Here is a 17,181-nt window from a genome sequence, read left to right on the forward strand (position 1 = left end):
TAAAATAAATAGTTTATGATTTCTTTATTAAATTTGGTTGGATCCTTCTTTTTGGTTTGGCTCCACTTTCGTTATTACTACTATTATTATTATTATTATTATTATTTAAAGATGATGTGCTTGCTTGTTCAGTTGATGATTCATTTTCTAATTTCTGTTTTTTATTTTGTTCATTATTATTACTGTGGTTATTGTTATTATTATTTGTATCATTTAATTCATCATTTTCATTAGAGTCTTCATTTTTTCTCTTTTTATTATTAGGATTGTTTAATGTATCAATTGAATCATTTGAAATGGTTGTATTTAAAATTGCTCTTTGTTTTAAAATTAAAGTTTCTTTAAATTGCTCTATATTTGATTGTTCATGCTCTGATAAAGGTTCGCCCAATTCATTTGGTTGGAAAGAAATATAGGAACAAAAACCATCGGACGAGGTGATTATTAAAACCAAACCATCAGATGACCAACTGATATCGGTAATTGCAGAGTAGTGTAAATTGGAGACAACAGCAATTGGTTTTCTAGTTTGCTGAGTATCATATATTATAACAGAGTCAGTTGAGGAGATTGCATAAATCATACGATAATTTAAATTGAAAAGTTTGTTTCCAGTGCTACTATTCTTAAAACTATTACTATTTACATCTTGAATATTATCATTTTCATATTGTTCTGGTTGTTGTTGTTCTCTTAATTTATAAATGATTGGACTGAATTTAGCAACAACAGTCGGTGAGTCTGCTGGTAAATGTACTATTGGACGATCTCTGATATATCTGGAAAATATATATGATGTGCTAATGTATTTTGAGGTTGGTGATTCTTTAAATTTACCTGTGGTTGTAATAAACATTAAGCCATCTGGGGACCAGGTTGGTCTTCTAAAGAAAGTTGATGCTCTTTCGTCATAATACATTCTGTGTGCTACTAAACTTTCATCCTTTAATGATTTTGTAGTTTCATCTGGTTCGCCATCGATATCCATTCTATTATTTGATTTCTTTGTTGTTATTTTGGTTTCCTCTTCGTCATCATTACTATTGATGTTTGTTTGATCTTTATTGTAATATCTTCTTGTTAAAACATTTGCAATTGTTAAATGTAATTTCTTTCTACGTTCAGGCTGAATATCACTTTGCTGTGATTGAATTGGTGTTGGTACTGTTGTAGTAGTTGGGTTATTATCTTTTTTATTATTTTCTTCTTTATCATTTATGTTGTCTTCATTATTGTTGTTTGTTGTATCAGTTATTGTTGTAGGGGTATTTACTGTTGATTGTAAAGTCTGGGATTTTTGTTTTTTTTTCTTTTCATTTCTATAAATTCTACATGTACCATCTGAACTTTGAGTTATCATATATTCATTTAATGGATCCCATGATACACCTTGAACATAATGACTATGTTCAGTAATTAATTGTTGATGTGTTTCTAATTTAAAATAACATGTTAATACTTTAGATATTGTGTGTATGTGTAAATATGTGGATGAGACTTACTTGTTAATGGATTCCAAATTGAAATACTATTATCAGTACTAACAGTTGTTAAATATAATCCATCTAAAGACCAAGATAAATCATAAACATCAGTAGTAACACGTAAAATGGATACAATTGACCAAGTTTCCTTCATAAATGAAACATCAGTTGGATTAAATTTGGTATTGTCATTGGTTGGGTTATTAATTGATGTTAATTTCCAAATTACAACTGAACCATCATCACTACCTGATGCTAATAAATTACCACCTGGTGAAAATCTTGCTACATTAACTGGTTTGGTATGTTTAGTTAAACTTGATAAATATTCAATTGATAAATGACCTTCTTTATCTTTTGTATAGGACCATATCTATATAGATAATAAAAATAAAACCATTATTAATATTTATAAACATCACCACATATACATACATATATATTATATGTTATAAATATTACTTTAATTTCATTATCGAAACCTGTTGTACAAAATTTATTTGTTGTTGGATGAAAATCTACTGAATAAATCGGATCTTTATTATGCCATAATATCATTACAGTTTCACATTTCATTTTTTTATTTTTAATATTAATATGAATACAATTATTAAATATATGTTTATTGAGTGTACGTGTATATATATTTATTAATAAAATGAAATGTTATTGCTAATATGCTCTATCTTTATAATTTAATAAAAAATATTTAAAAAATTTTTAAAAAAATTTTTAAAAAAATTTCTAAAAAAAATTTGTTTGGGCGCAAAATAAAGTAATTTTTTTAAAAAAAAATATTTACTTTTATTTATTTTTTTATTATTATTTGGGTAATTTACAGAGTTATTCATTTAAAATGTAAATAAATTAAATGAATTTAAACGAAGTGGTATTATGAAAAACAGGTATATTTAAAAGAAGAGAAAAAGGCCGACGATATACTATATTATTATTATTATTATTTACAACTATTAATAGCCAAAATTATTATTTACCTCCTGGTAAACCAACCAATGCAAAAACGAAAGAGTTGTGGTCAATTTGATTTATAAAAATACTACTTGCAAGTTTATCATTTTTCTGTGGATAAATTCTACCAGATTTAGAATCATATTTAAAATAGGCTGGTCCGCTTGCAACAATTTCTGATGGTGATTCCACTCTTTGAACCGATACTTGAATGGTAACTATAAATAAAGAAATTAAAAGAAATTAGTATCATATGATCAAATACTGGGGGTGTGTTATATATATAGAAACATACTATCTGGGTTTTGGTCTAATTTAGGAAGTGTAACTTTGGAATAGTTTTTACATAATGGAATTCTAAATAAAAAAAATAAAAATTTTCAAATTAATATTATTTCCTTTTTTCTTTTCTTTTTTTATATATTTACACAAATGGGTCTTTTTGTGGAGTTAAAGTAAGTTTAAAAGAATCAGCAGTAACTAAATTTACACCAATTTCGAATCTAACATTCATAATACTATCTACTGAACCTTCTTTAACTTCAATTCTTGAAATACCATTCATATGACTTAAATTAAATACATATGAGCCTGGTTTAAGTGTTTCACTTTTACCGTGACCATCACCATGTTCAACTAATAATGATAAAAGAATTTAATTAATAAAAATTTAAATATTAAATATTAATATTATTATAACTTACATATTTTACATTCTACACTTGCACCTATAATACAACTTAAAAACTTTTTATAATATTTATCACCACCTTTTAAAACAATTACATCACCTGAATTATAAATAACTTCATCTTCTCTTAAATTAGTTTCTGTGTAAAAGGCTACTGTTCTTGGGTCAAAGTCCATTTTTTATTATTTGTTTATTATTTTTATTTCCAAAAAAAATATGTCTATGTATAAAAATTACTATTTCTATTTCTATTTCTATTTATTTACTATTACTAATATTACTATTTGTTATTAAAAAAAAAAAAAATAAATAAGTTTATGATTAAAAAAAATTTAAATAGAAATTTTTAAAGTTTTAATTAAATTTTTTTTTTTTTTTTGTTTTTTTATATTTATTAAATAATGAATGTTGTGGTTAGGGGGGTTCAATATAAAATAGCGTTAAAAAATACACTTTCACACACACTCACACACTCACATACACACCATTCTCAAACCCACATCACAATAAACACACCCCACCTTCAAATTTAATTTAATTTTTTATAAAAAATAAAATTTTTTTGTAAATCAAACAAACTTTTTTTTTTTTATTTATTTTAAAAGCTAAATTTGTTATATTTGATGTCTATTTTAAACTCAATCAAAATTAAAATTTCTTATTTTTTTAATAAAAAAAAAAAATTATTTTGAAATACTAAATGTGAAAATAAGTGGTAATATTAATTATCATTATCATATAAAGAAAAAAAAAGGGTTTTTTTTTTTTTTTGTGTGTATATTTGTTTTAAATGTATTGTGTTGTTTTTTTTAATTGTGTTGTAAAAAAAAAAGAGTGTTAATATTGTGTGTGTTTTATTTTTTATTTTATATGGATATTCTCTAAATTTAATTTATTATATTGAGATCATTATAGTAAATAATGGATACAATAATTTCATTCGAAATCTTAATAAGTCACTTTTTAGATTATATATCTTTTTTATTATACCAGATTATATGATCAATGAATGAAAAAAAATTAAAAAATAAAAAAAAAAAAGAAAAAAATTAAAAAAAAATTAAAAAAAAGTTTTTTATTTATAAATTTAATTAATTTTTCTGAATATCAATACCAAACTTATTAATTCTTTCTACAAGTGGAATTTTTGAGTTACATTTATAACCTAAAATTGTGAAAGTTTTAATATTTATATTTTGAGGTTCTCTTCTGGATTTATCAATAATTAGCTTCTTTAGAGTTTTATTTTGACGTGATGCTGATTCTTGTACTTCTTTATAACTATTTGAAAATTTTTTTTTACCATTCAAATAGTATCTGTACATTGTGCCAAATTTAAAAAAAAATTTAACCTCTATCATTATAATTTTTTTTCGACTATAAATAATTAATAAATTTTGTTAGATTTTTCTATTTTTTCTTAATTTAACTATGAGATATTTACTTTTTATTTTTTACAAATAGAATATCTGGTCTTCTTGATCCTTTCAATGAACCTGGTGTGAGTCTAATTTCTATTTCGTTTTTTTCTTCGTTCCATACACTGATATCTCTACTTAATTTTACAATTTGATTGAAATCACTTCTATAATTGTATTTGTTTATAACTGTAACATCACAAAAATATTCAAGTAGATCAATGATTAAATTTCTAAAATCATTTTCTTTTGATGTGTAATTTGTTAATTTGTTTGCAATATAACCTTTACATTTTTTTAACATTTTTTTCCAATTCATTTTCTTTTCTCTGATTTGTTTTCTTTTATCTCTATAATTATTTCCATTGTTTTTATCTATATCATTAATAGAATCTCTCAATGATTCTAGATCTAACATTTTTCTATTTTAATATTTTTAATAGTATAATTTAAATTATTTTATATATTGTATATATTATTTATATATTATTTATATTATTTATATATTATTATTTTTATTTTTATTATTTATATTTTTATTATTTATTTGTATATTATTTATTTGTATATAATTTATTTGTATATTATTTATTTATATATTATTTATTTGTATATTGTTTTTCTATTTAATTTTTTTGGTAAATTAAAATTAAAACTCAATTTTTTTTTTAAAAATATTTAATTTTTTGTAATTTTTTTTAATTTTATAAAAAAAAAATCAAAATTTAATTTTATTTAATTAAAATAGTGGAAAATGATTGGAAAATAAACTTAAAAATATTTTTAAGTAAATTCTAAATTTAACGACAATTTTTTTAATAAAAAATAATAAATAAAAATCACCAATCTAATATTGCAAAAATATCAAAACAATTCTTAAGTAGCTATTACGAATGGTCAACAATCTCAATAAATCAATTCATAAAATATAATAATAATGATAATCAAACGAAAACCAAATACTTAATTTATATAAAAAACCACTACTTTATTTCAACCACAATTCAATAAAATATAGAAAGATACGAAAATATATTATTATTTATTTATTTAAATTAATTTTTTAACTTTTTTAAAAAAAAAAAATTTATTTTTATTTTTTTTTATTTTTTTTTTAAAAAATTTCAAATATTAAATTATATCAAATTTTAAATTAAAAAAAATGGAAAAATCAATTCTATTTTCGGATGCCATACTTTTAAATATTTTTTCATTTATTGTAAATCACACTTCTAAATTTAACAATATTTTTAATAAAAGATACAAAATAATAAATATAGAGCACCTTTCAAATATTGCAAAAACATCAAAACAATTCTTTAAAGTAATTTCAAAAATAATAGATAATAGCTATTACGAATGGTCAAAAGTCTCAATAAATCAATTCTTAAAATATATAAATAATAATGGTTCTAATCCTAACGAAAACCAGTCACTGAATTTATATAAAAAACCACCACTTTATTTCAATCACGATTCATTAAATAAAATTCCATTGGTCATAAGCATAGAAATATACGAAAAGATATTTTCAAGAGTTGAAGCATATTATATACCGGGTTATTTTGATGTATATCATGCCCAAACAAAAAAATATTTAGAAAGTGTAATATATATGCCATCTTTAAAATCAATCGAACTTTATGAATGTGATCTACAATTTAACACATATCGCAATATTTTAAATCAACTAATATCACCACCATCACCATCACCATCAACATCAACATCAACATCAACATCAACATCAACATCAACATCAACATCAACATCAACATCAACATTAAATGATCAATTAACATTTAGTGGTAGTTTGGAATCGATATCGTTGGATTATTGCAGCTGTGGGGAGTTCTACAACCAAAATGGCAAGCGCGTCAACGAGGGGTCCACTGACAAAGAAACCTTCAATATCCATTTAAAACGAAACCTTAAATTCTTCAAAAACCTATTCAAATACCATCATAATTCATTAAAATACATCTTTATTTCATCACAAAACAATCAACAAATCAATATAGTTTTGCAAATTTTAAAATATCTCGATAAAATCGTTGGTATAGATAACAATAAAATCAAATTTCATACTGTCGACTACTCATTTTTTCTCCTTACAACCTATAGTTTCGAACAACTTTTATCAAAAAACGAACATATCGGGTATAGTGCTGAAGAGATAAATTTATTTAGAAGAATCATAGAAAATCAAAAAAAACTTTTATCTTTATTAAAATAAAATTATTTTTCCAACCTTTTAAGTCAAAATGTTTCAACCTTTTTTTAAACCCCACAAAAAAAAACAAAAAAAAAAAAAAAAATAAAATTTTTTTTATTTTAAATATTTTTTTTTTTTTTTTTTTTAAATTAATTATTTTTCTTTCATTTTTTTTTCAAACTACTCACATAATAAATTAAATAATAATGATATTTAATAAATAATATAAGTTAGAAAATGTCTACAATTTTTAATTTTACATCATCTAAATCACCTCCATATAATAGTTATAATAATAATAATAACAATAATAATAATAATGACTCAATGTTTAGATATAACCAAGGAAATGAAATTACATCAATATTATTTCTTTCGTTAATATCAGTATTTGTTTTTATCCTATCTATAACTTTATTAAATTTTATTAAATCATTATTACTATATGTAAGCATTCAAAATATAATATGCAGCTTATTATTTTTAAATATTTCATCTTCTAACATATATTATTTTTATATATTTCTAGAATGAATTAAATGAATTTAAATATAAAATTAAAAAATATTTTTTAAAATATATCGAAAAAATATTTTTTTGTTTTGGTATTTTAGTTATGTTGTGGTATATTGCAGAATCACTAAACTTGATCAATTTAGTAGAGTCAATATTTGATGAAAATATATTAACAAGTAAAATCAAAATAAATAATAATAATGGCGAATTAATAAACAAACAGGTAGATGAAATTATTATTGCGACTACAACAACCAAAACAACCAAAGTTTCAAAATTTGAAAATGATTACATTTCAATAGAAACAAAACTAAATAAAAATAAATTCCTCAATCTATCAGTTCAAATCATCATTACGCTATTTATATACTATTTCCAAACGCTATACTATTGGATATTCCAATTAATAATTTTAAATAAAACATCATTATCAGACAAACACACCAATAATACCAATAAACTATTTAATATTATTACACCATTAAACCTAATAATAAACCACTACAATAAATCATTTAGTATTATCAATGATAAAAATTATAGTTTGTCCAATAGCAACAATAACAATAATAAAAACAATCCAAACAATATTAAAAAATATATATTTAAATTTCAAAACGAATATATTGAACCTATGGTAGAAAGAATGTTAGACTTGCCATGGATAACCATACTTTTAATACTATTAATTTCATGGCTATCAATTAGAATGTATTTAGAAAACGTACCAATTCATTCACTTAGTGGCAAGTGGAGTTTAGAGAATATTTTAGAAAGTATAACTTATTGTACAATAGGCTGCTTTATATCATCACTTATTATATTTTTATATTCAATTTTGTTTTTAAATTACAATAATAAAGTTTTAAAAGATTCAATAAAAATAACTAGCAGTAAAGATAGTAGCAATAAAGATGATAATGGTAGCAAAAAACCAAATAAAAAGAAAAAACAAGTCTCTTCACCAAACAACAATAATAATAATAATAATAGTAAAACCACATCCCCAATTTTAAATAATAGTGACGATGAAAAAGAAACAATTGATAAAATCAACGCAACTCATAATAACAAAAATGAACAAAAAGAAGACAGTGAAGAGAAAGAAGAAAGTATATCGTTTGATTTCGCGGGATTAATATATATTTTAAAAATAATAACCTTAGTTTGTGCAATCATTGGAATAATTTTAGTAAATATTGGTTTAAATAATATCAATAGCCAACAACTTTTAGCTAGAACAACAATATTTAGCACCAGTGAATTATCAAATACCAACAATAACTATGACTCCTCATTTGTACCAACTGTAGTTACTAATTTAGATGAAAATCAAAATATTATAACAAATCTTAGTCCAAGCTCTCAAAAAATTGAAGATCTGCCACAAATTTTAGAGCCACAAATTTTAGAGCCACTATCTATTCCATTATTTCAGTTCCAACAACAACAACAAGATCCCCAACAAAATCAACAAGAAGACTCTAGGGAGAATATCCAAGATGAACAAAAAGAGGATAAATTTGAAGAAATACATTCACAAACTGAAGCATCTCCAGGTCAACCTCAATCTGAACAACCACAATATGATCAACAAAAAGAAGAAAAAGAAGAAAAAGAAAATGTATCAGGTAAAGAAAATGAAAAAGAAGAAAAAGAAGAAAAAGAACAAACCAAAAATGAGCAAAGATCAGAGGCTGTTGAACCACAAGAGATATCATTTGAGCAGTATCAACAACAAGAGTATCAAAATATGCAAAATGATAACTCTAATATAAAACAATTAAATCATGAAGATTTAGAAAAAGATAACGAAATCGAATTTAGTGATGATACAATTGACCAAGAAGAAGAATCGTTAGAGGAAAAAAGAAAATCCTTTAGTAAATTTTTAGAATCAATAGACCCAGAAGAACTTGATATAATTGAAAGTGATTTAAAGGATAGTTTTAAAAAAATGCACAAAGACTCTATAGAGCAAATTAAACAAAACCCAGAAAAACAAGAACAACAACAGCCACAATCACCACAACAACATGAAAAAAGTAAACCACAACATAATTTAGAAGAACTTAAACCAACACAAGGTGACAAAATGGAATCAATATCAAAAGAATCATCAATAATTACCGAAAATATACCAAGATCATTAAATGTTAATAATCATGAAATTTTCCAAAATAATAATACAATAAATAGTAACAACACCACAAAGAAAACAGCAACCAATAATAATAGCAGTAACCAAGGTGATTTAGATATTTATAATTTTTTAGTTTCAATGGTAAATAGAACCACAAAATCATTCTATGGATGCTTCAATAATAGTTACAGAAACGGAAATATGGTATTAATCAATATAATTCTATTATCAATAATAATATTCATTTTAAATCCTATGTCATTGACAGTATTACCATTATTAGCTCATTTATCCAATATCAATAATTTATGTGGTGACTATTCAGAACCATTCAATTCAAATAATGATAATAATAATAGACAAAACAACATTAAGAAAAAGGAGGATATAGTTAATTTAATCTCACCAATTAAAAATGATTAATAAAATAAAATTTAAAGAGTCACTAATTTATAAATTATCTATTACCAAAATAGTGTAATTTATTTATTTGTTTTTTTCCTTTTTTTTTTTTTTTTAAATTTTTATTTTTTTTTTTTTTTTTTTTGATTTATTTTTTTTTTTAAAAAATTTTTTTAAAATTTTTTTTTTTTTTTTCATTTTCATATTTTTCGTTTTACCCTTATTTTTTTTTTTTTTTGTAATATATAAATATTTTCTTTTTTTAAATTTAGAAAAAGAAATAAAAACAAGAAAAAGAAAATGTTAGGATTAAGAAGTGCAACAAAATTATCAACTTCTGGTCAACAAATTTTTGTTAGAAATATTATTTCAGTCAAAAGAAGAAGTAACAAGAATTCTGGCCTTGAATTTGGTAAAAAAATCAATTACAAAGATTTAAAAAAAGTTGAACCAATCCAACCAAAAACCTACGAAAATACTGAAAAAGAATTATCAAATAAAGAAAAACTCAACAATTTACAATCATACGAACCAAAAACTGAAAACTTCTATTATGTACAAGATTTCTCAAAATTAGGTATTTTATATAAACCATCAAAAGATATTGAAGATTGGGCTTTCGTAAGTTTAAATTTAAATATAATTATTATATCAACCCATTCACCCATCCACCCATCCACCCACTCATCACCCAAATATTAATAATTTATTTTTAAAAATAACAATAATAATACATATAGTTTGAAAAAACAGATGAATATGGTAATGAATATTATTCAGGTGATGGTTTAAAATTATCAAATAAATTTAAAATTGAATTAGGTAAAAGTTCAAATGGACATAGTGTTCCATTTCCACGTATTTCAGGTAATTCAGCCCCATTAGTTTCAGTACCATCACCATATGGTCAAAATTACAAAAGAGCAATGTTAAACAATAGAGAAAAACTCAATGTTTTAGATTTATCAACATTAACTTCAATCGAACACTTTATCAAAACACAAGTTGCCAATGATATTGTTGGTAGTTACAGTATTCACACTACTACACCAGGTGCTATTCAAAGCTCAGGTATCGATTTCGTCAATTTATATGAATCAAACCAAAATAGAAAATATATTTCCGACTACTTTAAAAAGATTTCAAAGGTATTCTATTTAATGTCTGTTGCACCAAAACCACAACTTTCAATTATCGATGGTTTAACTGTTGGCGCTGGTTTAGGTTTCACAGCAAACTCTGGTTTCCGTGTTGGTTCTGAAAATTCAATCGTTACAATCTCTGATTGTGCCCTTGGTTTCTTCCCAAATGCTGGTAATGTTAGATTATTAAATCGTCTTCCAGATGGTATTGGTCTTTATTTAGCTTTAACTGGTCGTCGTATTAGAGGTACTGAGCTTCACGAAGCTGGTATCACTGACTTTTTCGTTTTAACTGAAGATATTCAAGGTTTTGATAGAAATCTTTCCCACTGCTTCCCAAAGAACCACAACAGATTATTCGAAAGTATTGTTCTTTCAACAACTGAACCAAGATCCTATTTAAATGGTAAGAAAACTCACTTAACCACTCATCAAGATGCAATTAAACGTTGTTTCGATAATAAAACAACCATCGAAGAAGTTTTACAAGCTCTCGAAAACGAAACTGAATTTGCTGAATGGGCCGAACGTTGTATTAGAAATATTAGAAGATCTTCACCAATTAGTATTAAAGTAAGATAAATATATATTTATAAAACTATATATACACATATACATTTTATTAATTTCTTTTTTTTTATAAATTAGTTAACCATGAGATTATTTAATGAAACCCCAACTGATGGTAAAGGTAAAGATTATTACGAAAGAGATTATAATATTTCAATGGCATTAACTAGAGATCACTCAGATCTTTGGGAAGGTATTCAATCACTTTTAATTCAAAATAGAGAACCAATGTGGAGTTATAAGAGAGTTGAAGATGTTCCAGACTCACTTATCGATGAAATTATAAATTATAAACCAGAAGAAAAAGAATTACAAATGAAATTAGTAGATCTCAAATCAACATTTACTTTATTCGAAAATATTCTCCTCGAATACACCAACGCCAACCAAATCCTATTAACCGAAGAAGAACATCAAAACTTCAGAAACTTTGAAACCCCATCATTCCCAGACAAATTCGAAGAAATTCTTGAAATCTATGATAAAGGTGCTAGATCAGAAGCTTTCTATGAAAATAAAGTTTTATATGAATTTTTACAAGAAGTTGAAGAAGGAGATTTCTAAATTAGTTAATAATTTATATATTTTCAATTAAAAAAAAAATAAAAAAAAAAATTAAATAAACTAAAACTATATTAAATTTTTATTGTAATTAAATTAAATATTTCTTTTTTATTTTTAAAATATCTATTTATTATTTTTTTTTAATATTGCAATATGTAAAAAAGTAATTTAATATGTAAAAAAGTATGTTCAGTTTACACACAAGTTTTTAAAATTAAAAAAGAGATAATTTATTTTAAACAAATAATTTATTTATAATTTATTATAATTTATAATTTATAGTTTAATTATTTTCATTGTCATTTCGATATTATGGTTTAACCCCAAAAAAAAAAAAAAAAAAAAAAAAAAAAAAAAAAAAAAAAATAATACATCGTTTTCATTAAATACGAAATGAAAAAAAAAAAAATTTTATTTTTTTTATTTTTTTTTAATTTTTTTTTTAATTTTTTTATTATTTTATATTATTTTTTTTTTATTATTTAATATTGTTATTATTTTTTAATTTAAAATTGTTAAAAAGAATATTATTTAAAATTTAATACATTTTTTAAATTATTTGTATTTTTAAAATAAGCAGTAGTAATAATAGTAATAATAATAATAGTAATATATAGAGATACATTAGTTTAATAAAATGGCAACACAAGCAATTGTTATTACAACAGAAAAAGTATTACAGGCATTTATAGCATTTAGTACCAATTTATCATGTATACCAGTAGTTTGGCATTGTATAAAAAGAGGGTCAGCATATGAAGGTATTATTGGTATTGCTTGTGCAGTTTCATCAATGATGTATCATGTTGGTGAAGTTTTCGAAAATACATGGTGGTTTAAATTATCGGGTATGACATCAGGTCAATGGCATCGTTTAGATAATATTTTTACAATTTTAACTTTTCAAGCTTTAACCTTCTTTTTAATGGATATTCAAAATCAACAAGTTGCCGATGCTCTTCGTTGGACCTTCTTAGTTTTTACCTTATATTGTCAAGAAAGAGCTCCATGGGAAATCATTTTTACTGTTATTCCAATCGTTTCAACTTTAGTATTATTAATTATACGTCACGTATTAAAACAAAAGGTCCCAGAATGGATTAAAACTAAACATTTCCTTTATGGTATTGGTTTCTTTTTCGTTGCTGCATTCTTTTTCGTTCGTGGTTTAGATGATGATAATGACTACCTCCGTATCAATCATGGTATTTGGCATTTCTTTATTGGTGTAGCTTTTTATTTCATCTTTTTATCAAAGGAAAAATTAAATGAAAAAAATCTTTTACATGTAAGATATATCAATTTAAAATATAAATAATATTTAATTCTATTAATACTAACTACATTTTTTTTTTTATAGAAAAACTTTTAAATTAAATAATAGACATAATGCGAAGATTATAAACCAATAAATAAAAATAAAATAAAATAAAATAAAAAATAAAAGAGAAAAAATTAAAATAATAATAATTTTTCTATTTAGTTTTAATTAAAGCTACTGGTTATCTTTGTGGTTATATTTTTAAATTGTACTTGAGAAATAATTAAAAATTAGAAAAAAGAAAAATTCAAATTTATGAAATAACTATTTGATAGATAAAAAATATTTAATTGATAAATTTTCATTTTTTATTGATTATATATTTATTTATAGATTAATTAAATAAAATTATGAAAAAAACAATTTAAATTAAAAAGAAATCATACAATTTACAAAAAAAAGCTTGAAAAATATCATCAAATTGGCCGCATAGCATAGTGGTATTGCGCTTCCCTAGTAAGGAAGAGGTCGTGGGTTCGATCCCCGCTGGGGCCTTTTTAGAAGTTAGGTTTCTTCCCGGAGATTTTGTATATTTAAATCAGAGGGGAGCAAAGATAGCCAAGTGGTCGAACGAATTTACAGGGGGAGCAATGATAGCCAAGTGGTTGAACGAATTTCCTACACATGAATGCAGTGTGGTAAAACTCATCTAAGTATTAAACTACAGTGACCAACTTGTATGCAGTGTGGTAAAGCTCATATAAGTATTAAACACATACCAAACAAACTGATGGCTTAATGAATCATCTTCACTTTTTTTAAAAAAAAAGATAGTAAATGGGTAAAGATCTTCTAAACCTCTTAAAATCTCCGTTAAGTCTTTTATTTTGGAAGAATGCAATTAATTCTGGGTTAATAGATTTTAGAATTGAAATTTCGTTTCAAATTGACTAACTTGGATTAAGATTTGGAAGGCAGAATGAATCGATAAATAAATAGAGTTGGATGGATTGCTTTTCTTATTTTTAAATGACATGATTATTTTGATGATTATTACTCCATATTAATATTATTTACTCTATTATCTTAATATTATAATCAAATAAAATTAAATAATTAATAAATAAAAATAATTAAAATAAGTGTAAATAAAATATAATATAAAATAAAATAAAATAAAATAAAATAAAATAAAATAAAATAAAATAAAATAAAATAAAATAAAATAAATAAATAAATAAGTGAAATAAAACTTTTTTAAAAAAAAAATAATACCCAAAATTAAAGAAAAAAAATGATTTTAAGATTTTATAATAATTTTTTAATGATAATGAAATGGTATAAATAGTTTATTTATTTATTTATTTTATAAAAAAAAAATACCACGGGGAGGTTAGTTATATTAGAGCCTACCATGCCTAAACTAAGCGCCCCCCATAGTGGTTAACAATCTATACTGCATCTCTCAGTATGCCTTAACCACTACATGGAAATATATTAATTTTTATTCTTTTTATAAACTATCTTTTAGTTTTTTTTTTTAATTTATGGTATTTTAATTTTTAAACAATGTTTTTTTTATTATTAAAAAATAAAAAAAAATTTTAAAATTTTTAAATTAAAAATTTAAATACAAATAAATAATTTTTATATATATTTTAAAATTTTTAATATTTTTTTTCAAATATCAATGAACACATTCACATAAATGGTTTTAATATAACATTACAAATCCCATCAAAAATAAAAAAATAAAAATTTTTGAAAATATAATACCTGCAAGTAAGAAATTAGAAAAATTTCATAAAACAAAAACAAGCTTTTTGAAAATAAAAACAATTTACTAACTTAAACTATTTTATTTTGTAAATCTAGTGATTTAGAACCTGAATTTCACATAATATGTTACACTTATTGTTTCAGAGCTTTTTCATCAAGTGGTTGTTTCAGAATCCGTAAATTTAAGTAGCAATACAATTCATGTTTCAGGATCTGTAAATTTATGTAGCAGTACATATCATATTTCATCATGTAGTATTATATTTTCCATTTTATCAAGTTGTGCTTTGATTCTACTTTACCAGGTATTAAACCATTTATTTTATCAAGTGGTAGTAGTGTAAAATCTTTTGAACAAAATATTTATTATCAGATCCGTCAAGTAATTTGGGTCCTGTTTAGTCAAGAGGTGCTGCATCTTATAAGGTAATGTAGAATCTGTAAACCCATGAATTGTTAAGCTTCTTTTATAAAGAAGTGGTTATGCAAAGATTGTTTCATCAAAGTTTTATTCATTTAAAATACTAATATATTTATTAAAAAAAAAACAAAATTTTAAAATGTAAACTATATTTTACAATTAATTTGAATTTTTTATTTATTTTTTATATAGAATCTATTTTATCAATGAACCCAGTTAAAGATGCCTCATATAAATCATTGCAAAGTTCATCTGGAAGTGTCTAATTCTTTGATAATGAATCAGTTTTGTTGCTTGGAAATAGCTTAGGTGGCGGTTCATGTGTTACAATCCATTTTTTAATCCATGGGGTGATGTTAACAGTAACATTATCAATATATATATCAATATTGGTCATAATCATAGAAGATACTGTTAAATTTTCTCTAAAAATAAATTATATTCAAATAAATTAATTGAAACCGATTTAAATTTTAACTTTTTTATTAAAAAATAATCATCGTTGTAAAAAAAGAGAACTTATGTAATTTTTTCCACACTTATATTTTTATAAACACAGATATATTTTTTTATTTAATTTTACAATATAAAAAAAAATATTATTTGAATTGTGTTAAAAATGCTTCCATCATCACAATTATATCAATTGGGTTAATTGATTATGGTCATACATTTATGTATTCCTTTTATTTATTTAATTTTAATATTTAATTTAATTTTTTTTATTTTGGTTTACTGAGTTAATTAGTTCTGTACTCTAGAATATGGTTTGGTAAGTGAAAGTTGGTAGAACTGCAGATATACTTTTAATTATTTTATTTAAATTATAATTTTTATAAAAATTATAAAAATTTAAAAATTTAAAAAAATAAAATTAAATAATTCAAAAATAAACGATTTTATCATAACATAAATAAATAGATAGTTTTGTTATTTCCTAAAATACTTAATATATATCTACATAATAAAACTAAAACTATTTTCTAATTTTTAAATTTTAAATTTTTTAATTTTTATTTTATTTTTAATTTTTAATTTTAATTTATCTGTATATCATTTGAACCTAAGTACCATACTTTAATCTTTAACTCTTAACACACCGATATAGATTGAGATTTATTAATTGGATGATATTTAAACTTTGTTATTACTATTTTCATTGCTGTTCACCTGTTCTATGCATTTTTAGTTAAATTATTAAAAATATAAAATACAATACTAAATAAATAAACAATAAAATTTTAAACCTTTTAAAAAAAAAAATAAAATTTCTAGATAGAAAATATAAAATAATTTTTTATTTATTAAAATTAATAAAATTTCTAGATAAAAATATTAATCTATTTATTTTATTTGTTTATTGGTTGATTGAAAATTATTCTTTTTGTTGTTTGAATTAGTATAAAATGAAAACCTTTTTTTAGGAGTTTACCAGTTAGTCAATTTTTTTAATCTTTACATATATCAACTGTGGCACGAGTGGCACGAGTGGCTGGAGTCTCTTGTGGACTATTTTTTAAAACTTCTATATTTTTCATACCAATCACTGTTTCCAATAATCTCTTTTAATTTCTAACCGGATTCGAGGTAAGCTTGTGTTGCTTTT

The 17,181-nt window shown here is 22.7% G+C and overlaps 8 protein-coding genes across 8 annotated transcripts; 5 read left to right on the plus strand and 3 right to left on the minus strand.

Moving 5' to 3' along the window:
• Positions 1 to 13: 13 nt before the first annotated feature.
• On the minus strand, positions 14 to 2,060 carry DICPUDRAFT_89123 (uncharacterized protein; the record flags this gene model as incomplete). Its single annotated transcript, XM_003290804.1, has 3 exons — positions 14 to 1,434; positions 1,503 to 1,857; positions 1,947 to 2,060. The coding sequence occupies 3 exons, from the start codon at positions 2,058 to 2,060 to the stop codon at positions 14 to 16; spliced, it is 1,890 nt and encodes a 629-aa protein (XP_003290852.1).
• A 411-nt stretch (positions 2,061 to 2,471) lies between these two features.
• On the minus strand, positions 2,472 to 3,320 carry DICPUDRAFT_155380 (uncharacterized protein; the record flags this gene model as incomplete). The annotated part of the gene is made up of 4 exons (XM_003290805.1): positions 2,472 to 2,671; positions 2,749 to 2,810; positions 2,882 to 3,089; positions 3,158 to 3,320. 4 exons carry the CDS (start codon positions 3,318 to 3,320, stop codon positions 2,472 to 2,474), a joined length of 633 nt encoding a protein of 210 aa, XP_003290853.1.
• Positions 3,321 to 4,195: 875 nt separating this feature from the next.
• Positions 4,196 to 5,180, minus strand: DICPUDRAFT_95233 (uncharacterized protein). Its single transcript, XM_003290806.1, has 2 exons — positions 4,589 to 5,180; positions 4,196 to 4,521 (listed from the first exon to the last, which is right to left on the minus strand). The coding sequence occupies exons 1-2, from the start codon at positions 4,978 to 4,980 to the stop codon at positions 4,236 to 4,238; spliced, it is 678 nt and encodes a 225-aa protein (XP_003290854.1). The 5' UTR covers positions 4,981 to 5,180; the 3' UTR covers positions 4,196 to 4,235.
• Positions 5,181 to 5,724: 544 nt separating this feature from the next.
• DICPUDRAFT_81555 (uncharacterized protein) lies at positions 5,725 to 6,798 on the plus strand (the record flags this gene model as incomplete). The annotated part of the gene is made up of 1 exon (XM_003290790.1): positions 5,725 to 6,798. The coding sequence occupies one exon, from the start codon at positions 5,725 to 5,727 to the stop codon at positions 6,796 to 6,798; it is 1,074 nt and encodes a 357-aa protein (XP_003290838.1).
• Positions 6,799 to 7,014: 216 nt separating this feature from the next.
• On the plus strand, positions 7,015 to 9,859 carry DICPUDRAFT_81556 (uncharacterized protein; the record flags this gene model as incomplete). Its single annotated transcript, XM_003290791.1, has 2 exons — positions 7,015 to 7,224; positions 7,307 to 9,859. The coding sequence occupies 2 exons, from the start codon at positions 7,015 to 7,017 to the stop codon at positions 9,857 to 9,859; spliced, it is 2,763 nt and encodes a 920-aa protein (XP_003290839.1).
• A 279-nt stretch (positions 9,860 to 10,138) lies between these two features.
• Positions 10,139 to 12,114, plus strand: DICPUDRAFT_38120 (uncharacterized protein; the record flags this gene model as incomplete). The annotated part of the gene is made up of 3 exons (XM_003290792.1): positions 10,139 to 10,459; positions 10,579 to 11,553; positions 11,629 to 12,114. The coding sequence occupies 3 exons, from the start codon at positions 10,139 to 10,141 to the stop codon at positions 12,112 to 12,114; spliced, it is 1,782 nt and encodes a 593-aa protein (XP_003290840.1).
• A 637-nt stretch (positions 12,115 to 12,751) lies between these two features.
• On the plus strand, positions 12,752 to 13,432 carry DICPUDRAFT_38112 (uncharacterized protein; the record flags this gene model as incomplete). Its single annotated transcript, XM_003290793.1, has 1 exon — positions 12,752 to 13,432. One exon carries the CDS (start codon positions 12,752 to 12,754, stop codon positions 13,430 to 13,432), a length of 681 nt encoding a protein of 226 aa, XP_003290841.1.
• A 780-nt stretch (positions 13,433 to 14,212) lies between these two features.
• Positions 14,213 to 15,841, plus strand: DICPUDRAFT_155386 (uncharacterized protein; the record flags this gene model as incomplete). Its single annotated transcript, XM_003290794.1, has 3 exons — positions 14,213 to 14,286; positions 15,251 to 15,330; positions 15,768 to 15,841. The coding sequence occupies 3 exons, from the start codon at positions 14,213 to 14,215 to the stop codon at positions 15,839 to 15,841; spliced, it is 228 nt and encodes a 75-aa protein (XP_003290842.1).
• Positions 15,842 to 17,181: the final 1,340 nt, after the last annotated feature.

The sequence above is a fragment of the Dictyostelium purpureum genome (assembly GCF_000190715.1).
Source record: "Dictyostelium purpureum unplaced genomic scaffold DICPUscaffold_244, whole genome shotgun sequence".
NCBI lineage: Eukaryota > Evosea > Eumycetozoa > Dictyosteliales > Dictyosteliaceae > Dictyostelium > Dictyostelium purpureum.